Genomic DNA, 7499 nt, shown 5'->3' on the forward strand with positions numbered 1-7499 from the left:
TTTTCCGGGAGGTGCTGGACGCCCACCATCACAGAGTACTCTTTGGGGTCTATGGACCTGCAAGCAGATTGCCAGCAGTGAGGCCATGAGGGGTTGGGGGGACACGGGCCACCCAGCCAGGCCCTTACTCCCAGAACCCCAGATTCACCAGAGTCCCCCACCCCCGGCCAGAAAGCAAAGCCCCTGGGACCGGCCGGCCACCCTGACTGACCTCTGCAAGCAGTGCGCGGCCGTGAGGACCCACTGCTGGTGGATGAGGGAGCCGCCACAGACGTACACGCCCAGGAACAGGATGCTCACCTGCCATGGCCACTTGCCCACCTCCACCAGCTGCCCCTTCACCACCTTGCAGGAGATGTTGGTCTGACCACAGCCCTGGAACAAGGGATCTGAGGGAAAAGGTAGAGAGGGGGCCATGCCAGCCCCGTGTGGACCCTCAGGTGGCAGAGGCAGCACGCAGATCCCTGAATGGCCGACTGCGGAGGCAGAGGGAGCCGCCTGCCAGCCGTCATAAGCAGCCACTGCCACACGTACTTGTAGGGAGAGTCCTTTCCCACATTCAGAGGCCCAGAGACAGCAGGTGCCATGTGTTATAAAGAGGGACCCCAACAATGGGGACCAGACAATCCCTCCCGGGCTTATGATCAGCCATCACCCCAGGATTCATCCCTCTCTCCCTGTTTGCACAGCAGATGGTTTGGGGGAGTGAAGGAGAAGAGAGAATCATCAGAGGGGTGAGCTGTCAGTCAAGGGGTCGGTGACAGGGCACAAGTGAGCGGGGCCGCTTGTCGACGTGGTCAGAAAGCAATGGACAGTGACGTCACGTCGTGGAAGCCCCAGGCCTGCCTTCACGGACCACCGCTCTGGAGCTGTCCTCTCTGTGACCATACAAGGAAGTGAGCAGAGACGCTTGTCACTTCCCTCCCTGCCCCTCACCGGCCCCCAGAGTAGGAGGGAGAGGAAAGGAGCCCGCACTGAGCGGGTTATGAGGTTGGGATTTTTGAACTGGACCACCTTGGGTGGGACCTCACTGAGAGGAGGAAAGGTTGGGACCAAGATTGAAGACAAATGAAATAGCCTTCTGCCAAGTGTTTGCTGGCCAGTGAGCTGCTCCATGTGATCACAGAGGTGAAGCTGGACGTGTGCTGACATTGTCCCCAACTGGCACAGGTCCAGAAAGTCGCTCAGCAGCTCAGCGTGCAGTGCCAAGCAGAGCAGCAGGGACTCAAAAGCGGTAACCAAGGCTTGTCCCCGCCGTGGGGGGCGGGGGTCTGCGATGGCAGAGGAGGGGGGTGCAGCAATAAACGGGCAAGGCTAATAATCTATGGGGACACATACACTTCCGCAGAAACATCTGCCGGGCCCTTCCTCGTAGCAATTCCTCAGAGGGTCACAAACCATTGATGTGTGGGCTCATTCTCCCGTGTCCCAGAGCTCCTGGTCCTAACAGGTGTAGATGGCTGGTTCCCTTGCTGGACACGTTCACCGTCAACCAGGGGCCTCCCCCAGGAATCCACGGGGACCCACACGAGCCCTCGCATCTCCATGGAGCTGCGTCTCGCTTTCTCTCACACCATTCCATTCTCGCCAGGCCCCTGTCATGGCGTACTGGCCTGTTTTCTTTCTCCCAAAAGGGAGAGCCTCGTTTCCAGCCCATCTCATACCCTCTGGTGGGTGAATGGCCACCTCGTTTCACAGTCTGTTCCACTTTGGGAAGAAAGAGAGGGCTTCCAGGGGCTTCTCTTTCTTTTCTCACAGGGCCGAGGCCCCACGGAGCCGGGGTCCTGCAGAATGAATGTCACCACCTAAACCGTGACAGTTCTCGGGAGCAGGGGTGGGCCGCGCCCTCAGTGGGTTCCCAGTGTCGGGGAGCAGCCCTCCTCAGAACCATGTCCTGGACTACGTGGACCCCAACCTCCTTCCCCAAAACCTCACACTGGATTTGCAGGATTCAGCCTGGGGACGCCAGCACCACGTGCCAGCACCAGGTACAACAGTTGTATCTGGGGGGAGCCAGAATGGATTATCTGAGGATGTGAAGTGTTGCAAATCAGCCTTGTCATAGGCACAGTGTCACCATTCCATACCCAGGGGACATTCATTGGCTCAAATGGAGCCCACTACACACCACCTCTACGTAGCCCTTCTTGGCATCCCAGAGTTGGAGCACTCCCCTTACAAGCTGTGCCCTAATGTCACCACCCACACTCACACATGGTGACAGGAAGACTTGGCTCATGACCTCTGTCCCTTAAGGTCACAGTCCCCTCTCTCCCACACCATCAAAGGCACAGCCTTTGGCTACATGGAGAAGTGCTGGTCCTTGCCACCCCAGAATGTTATAGATGCCTGAGGGAAGAGCAAAGTAGGAGGGCACCCATTCATTCATTCGTTCATTCACTCACTTGTTCAACAAGGCACTGGTCCAGGAAGGGGAGTCATACAATGAGGAAAAAAGACAAAGTCCCTGAGTTGGAAGACACAGCCTTACTCACAGATGCCATGCCAGCAAGTTCTCTGCCAAGAGGCAGAATGAGCAGCTGGCAGGTGACCTGAGCAAAGGTTGTCACCACGAAATTACATGTGGTCATTAGGGTGGGAGCTCAGAGACCTCCTATCTCATGGGGCCACAAACTTTTCACCCCCAAAGAGCCTACTAAAAACCAGTATTGAATCCTGGCTCCACGAGCCACTTAAATTCTCTGGGTCTCGGTTTCCCTTGTGAGATGAGGATGTGGGTATAGCCCAGCTCACAGGTTTCGAGACATAAAGCTGTCTGAGAGCGCCTTGTGTAGGGTGAGCGGTGACTCACACACCACAGTGTCATCAAGTCCTGGTTCTCCCGGATCTTGTCTCCCAAAGAAGCTCATCTGTTCCACAGATGTTGACTTGTGCTCCAATTTGTAATAAGGCTCTTTCTTCCCTCATGTTCTGTCACCCTGTAAACTGGAATGGCCTCGACACTGTCTCAGTCCCCAGGCGTGGCACGTCACATGGTAAGGCCGTGCCTGTCAGGCATGAGGACAGCTGACATAGGCGCCCAGGCAAACAGACTCCTCCTGCACCTCTCCCATGTCCCCAAAGCCCTACCTTTGACATAGAATGGAGTCCCAAGTCCAGCAGAAGAAAATGGAGCCGTGAGGCCCTGAAGATTCCCTGGTCCGCAGGCCATGACAAGCAGGTGCCCGGTCCTTACTGGTTCTCATAACGGAACGTGGGGCCAGGGCATCTCCAATGTGCGAGGATTCTAGAACTCATGGTTTGTTTATTCAAGGTAGCAGGGAGTAGGCCTCTGCCCCAGGGCTGGGGGCTCATGCAGCTGAGGCAGCATCAGGATGCTGAGAAGGAGAGAGTGTGGCCACAGCAAGGCCCCACCAAGGCACAATGCGATGCTGCTTCCAGGAGCCTCCCTAGAATGCTATACCTGGTGCCCAGTGCTGAGTCTGTGACAGCGCCTGGTGTCTGGCCCACGACAGTGCCTCTCAGGCTCAGCCTGGGTCGTGGCGATGTCCCTGTATGCCCAACCCTGAGCCTGCAACAGTACCAAATATCTGGCTAGTGACAGTTCCTGGTGCCTGCCCTATGAGGCAACCCTAGGACCCAGTCCGAGCTCCCTTATGAAGCCCTTCTGCTGCCCCTCCCCCCAGAAGTGTGGAAACTGAGGCACAGGGAAGGGGATGGCTAGTTCCTGCTGTGGGTGATTGAGCTAGAGCTGGAGTTTGCCTTTTTCCCACAGGTTCTGTATTTTCAAGAGAACCTGGGAGGGTGGCTTCCTTAGAGGAAGCAGCCTGCAGGGCTGGGTCTTCATGAATCAGTGGAGAGAGAGAGAACAAAGAAGACCCAGGGAAAGAAGCCCCTCTCTGCTCTTCTGCCTGTGGTTCAGGACAAAAGCTTTAAACAGAAAAAGAAAGTTACTTTACGTTGAAAAAAATTAAAATGGTGATGACTATATAAGGTCATAAAGTTCCGCTCATCAATAGCACAACATCAAATATTTGAAGCGAAATCAACTGACGATACGCGAGAAACTGAAAAACTCACTTGTAGTGGGAGAGTCTTCGACGCTGTCTTTGAGGAATGGAATAACCATAAAAACCAACTGCACACTAGACTGCTAGGGAAACCACAATAACTTCCCTAAAAGCCGAACGACTTTGGGCCACATTTTTTACTATGATGCAATGAAACAAGGATTTAATAACAAGAGTAAGCAGAATAAACCAAATCGTTTGAAGATTTTAAACTTGTAACTTGTTTTGAAAAAATAAAAACATTCTAAAACTTCAGAAAATACTAATAGAGCAATGAATTTTTAAAATGTATTGGGTGTGTTCAAGACAAATCCATAGCCTTAAAAGTTCTTATTATTGAATAACAAAAAGTGAAAATAAATTAATTAAATGCTAAAATCAGGAGACTGTCAAAGTTACCGAATAAACCCAAGGAAAATCTGTAGGAAGCATATACAAAATATAAAAATATACCCTAATCAATTAGGACAGCAGAATTAGGAATGAACTCTATAATCCAGATCTTTGAAAAAACAAATATTAAATAGGATGAAAGGCATATTTTATATTGATAGGATATACCCCACCAATATGGTATAGCAGGCGTGAACCTTGCACTCCTAACAATACAGCTTTGGAACATAAAGCAAGAATTATCTGTCTATAGCCATGCCAACCCGAACAAGCCCGATCCCGTCTGATCTCGGAAGCTAAGCAGGGTTGGGCCTGGTTAGTACTTGGATGGGAGACCACCTAGGAAGACCAGGTGGTGCTGTGGGCGTAAACAATAAAAAAAATACAATAAAAAAAATAAGGGATTGTAAGCTGATAAGGTCCTTGCAATCTGTGAGGTCAACCAAGGGTTGCCTCGCCTAAAAAAAATTTAAAAAAAAAAAAAATGTATCAGAAGTGCAAGAAGAAATAGACCAAGTCTTAATTTCCGTGGTAAATCTTTCAAAAATCAATGGATTATACAGACATGAAATATCTGAAGTATTGAAAGGATTTGAGTAACACAATCAACAAGCCTGATCCAGTTTATAGCTAGAACACTGTTTCAAAACACACCAGTTTCATTCAAAAGCACATAAAACATTCACTAAAACTAACCAACTACCAAGCGCAAATAAAACCTCAATCAATTCCAAAATGCAGAAACAACTAAGTCCATATTGTGATATAACTCTCAATAAAGAAAAAAGAGATGCCTCTACCCCTCCCCCAGATTATCCACCAGGAAATTAAATAACACCCTTCTACATAAATAAGAAATACGGCGTGAAATTTAAAATGTAGAAATGAATGACAATGAGGTCAATACGTATCAAACGCTATGAAATATGACCAAAGGGAGACTCAGAGGAAATTTTATGAAAGCAAGTGAAAACCAAAGAAGTCTATAATAGTGAACCAAGCGTACTCAAGAAGTTAGAAAAAGAACAAAATGAATCCCCTAAGAGTAGAAAGTTGAAATTACTAAAGCTAAATGAACTTTAATGAAATAAAATAAAAAGAAGCAGATCTGATCTCTCAAGCTAGTTTGTACATTCAGGAGTTCCCGAGTAAGAGAAACCTTCAAACAGCCTTAAAATTTCTGTCTCCTCTCTTCAGTAGTACAGCTTCATCCTGAGCTGGGCCCCTGGTTGAAAAATGGTTGCTAACGGCCCACCCCTCCTTCCGCTTCCTCATCCACCTTCACGGTGAGAGTGTGCAGGTGTCTTCTCAAACCAGGCCTTAGGTGACAGGGATAACCCCTGAGGTCAGATGGCTGGGGCGCTGGACCATGCTCACTAGTCATGCCTACAGGGCACCCCTCCTGGGAGCTGGGAGTGTGACAGCTTCCTCCTGGGGAACACCAGCAGCATGGCGGAGAGTGTGGGCTGACCAGAACCTGGGGTAACAAGGAGAGGATGAGTACCACAAAGCTAAGCAGATGGTTTTTTGTAAACACCTAAGAAATAGACAAAAATTTGGTGATTCTAATCTTTAATAATGAAGAAAAGAGAATGAGTACACATATCAATAATATTAGAAATAATAAAGGGGCCATAGATTCAAATTTTACACATCAGTTTGAAAATTAAAAATCTAAGCTAAAATATATATATGTAAAATAAACATTTTTTAAAAAATAAATAAAAATCTAAACTAAATTAAGTGATTTTCTATCCTAAAATTAACACAAGAAGGAGTGGGACACTCAACTAGGTCAGTAACTATAAAATTGAATTAGATAAGATAGTTTTGCAAGATGGCCAAGAATCAAGATCACTATCTTTTTTTTATTCATCAATAGCTTTAAAATACCTCACACGTAGGATAAGAAAAAAACATGATGGGCAAAGATATTATCCACAACGGACATAATCAAAGTTTGTAAAACACTTAGAAAGAAACTCAATATTTTTCCAGACGTCCGTGAATAGAAGTGCTGAATGAAGACATGCATCAGAACCCTGGTTAGGAACTCTGCATTGTAAAAATGAGAGTTATCCCCAAATTAGCCTGTATGTTTAATTTCCATTCAAATACAAATAGTATTTTTAATGGAAATTACAAACTGATTCTAAAGTCGAGACGGAAGATGAGCGTAGAAGGTCAGGCAAATTAAAAAAAGGAAGAGAGATTTTGCTATCATTTAACAAAACATGACATAAAGCTGATTGAAACAGTACAGCACTAACCCAGGGACAGACAAACGGATCATTAGGGAAACGGTAGAGGGTTCAAAACCACACTCATGAATATATTGGGATTTTGTTATTATCAAGGTGGATATTCAGATCGGCACAGTCAAAAAGATGGACTCTACGAGAAAGTGTCAACGAAGTTGGTTCTCCAGTTGGAAACAGATCATCTCCACCTCACACCACACATAAACAGAAATTTTAAATGGATTACAGTTACACATAAAAATTAATTTATCAAAATATTAAAAAGAAATATAGAAAGCGAGCTTTTATAATCCGGAGATGAAGAAAGCCATCTTAAACAAAGCACAGAACCCATAAAGCAAAGACTGGCTGTTTCGACTCCATAATAATTTTTAAAGTCTCTATGGGAAAATTACCATATTTCTAATCCACATATTTCTAAAAGACAAGTGGGTCACCAGAGAAAATATTTGTAAAATAAGTGACAAAGGCTTCATATTCAGAAAAGATAAAGACCTTTCATAAGAAAATATGAGCAACCCAATGTTTTAAAAAGGCAAAGTATATCAACAGGATTTACGAGAGAAAAGGCACAATAAACACATGAAAAAACATTTTTCCAATTAAAAAAATGCAAATTAAAACAGCAATGATGTAACTTTCTACCACCGGACGGGCACAAGTTTTAAAAATGTATAATGTCCACTTTTAGCAAAAGGGAACACATTCCTTCTAGTGTACTGTAGGTGTGGATGTAAACTAGTTCAGATTCAGGAGTGGATTTGATAGTATTCATCCAAAATGGTTAAATTTGTGTTTCCTTTGACTCTCCTCA

General features: G+C 46.3%; 1 protein-coding gene and 1 pseudogene across 1 annotated transcript in view; one reads left to right on the forward strand and one right to left on the reverse strand.

The window, feature by feature from the left end:
* The window catches only part of PRSS46P, an 11487-nt gene extending 8315 nt beyond the window's left edge, over positions 1-3172 (reverse strand). Inside the window, exons 1-4 of the mRNA XM_011375439.1 lie at positions 3091-3172; positions 1487-1500; positions 212-375; positions 1-57 (exon numbers count right to left, since the gene is read on the reverse strand). Coding sequence (XP_011373741.1) covers positions 1-57; positions 212-375; positions 1487-1500; positions 3091-3172 — 317 coding nt within the window. The remainder of the gene's footprint in view (positions 58-211; positions 376-1486; positions 1501-3090) is intronic.
* Positions 3173-4672: 1500 nt separating this feature from the next.
* On the forward strand, positions 4673-4788 carry LOC111729609 (annotated as a pseudogene).
* The last annotated feature ends 2711 nt before the right edge of the window (positions 4789-7499 follow it).

Source organism: Pteropus vampyrus, unplaced genomic scaffold (assembly GCF_000151845.1).
Source record: "Pteropus vampyrus isolate Shadow unplaced genomic scaffold, Pvam_2.0 Scaffold271, whole genome shotgun sequence".
In the NCBI taxonomy this organism is placed as follows: Eukaryota; Metazoa; Chordata; class Mammalia; order Chiroptera; family Pteropodidae; genus Pteropus; species Pteropus vampyrus.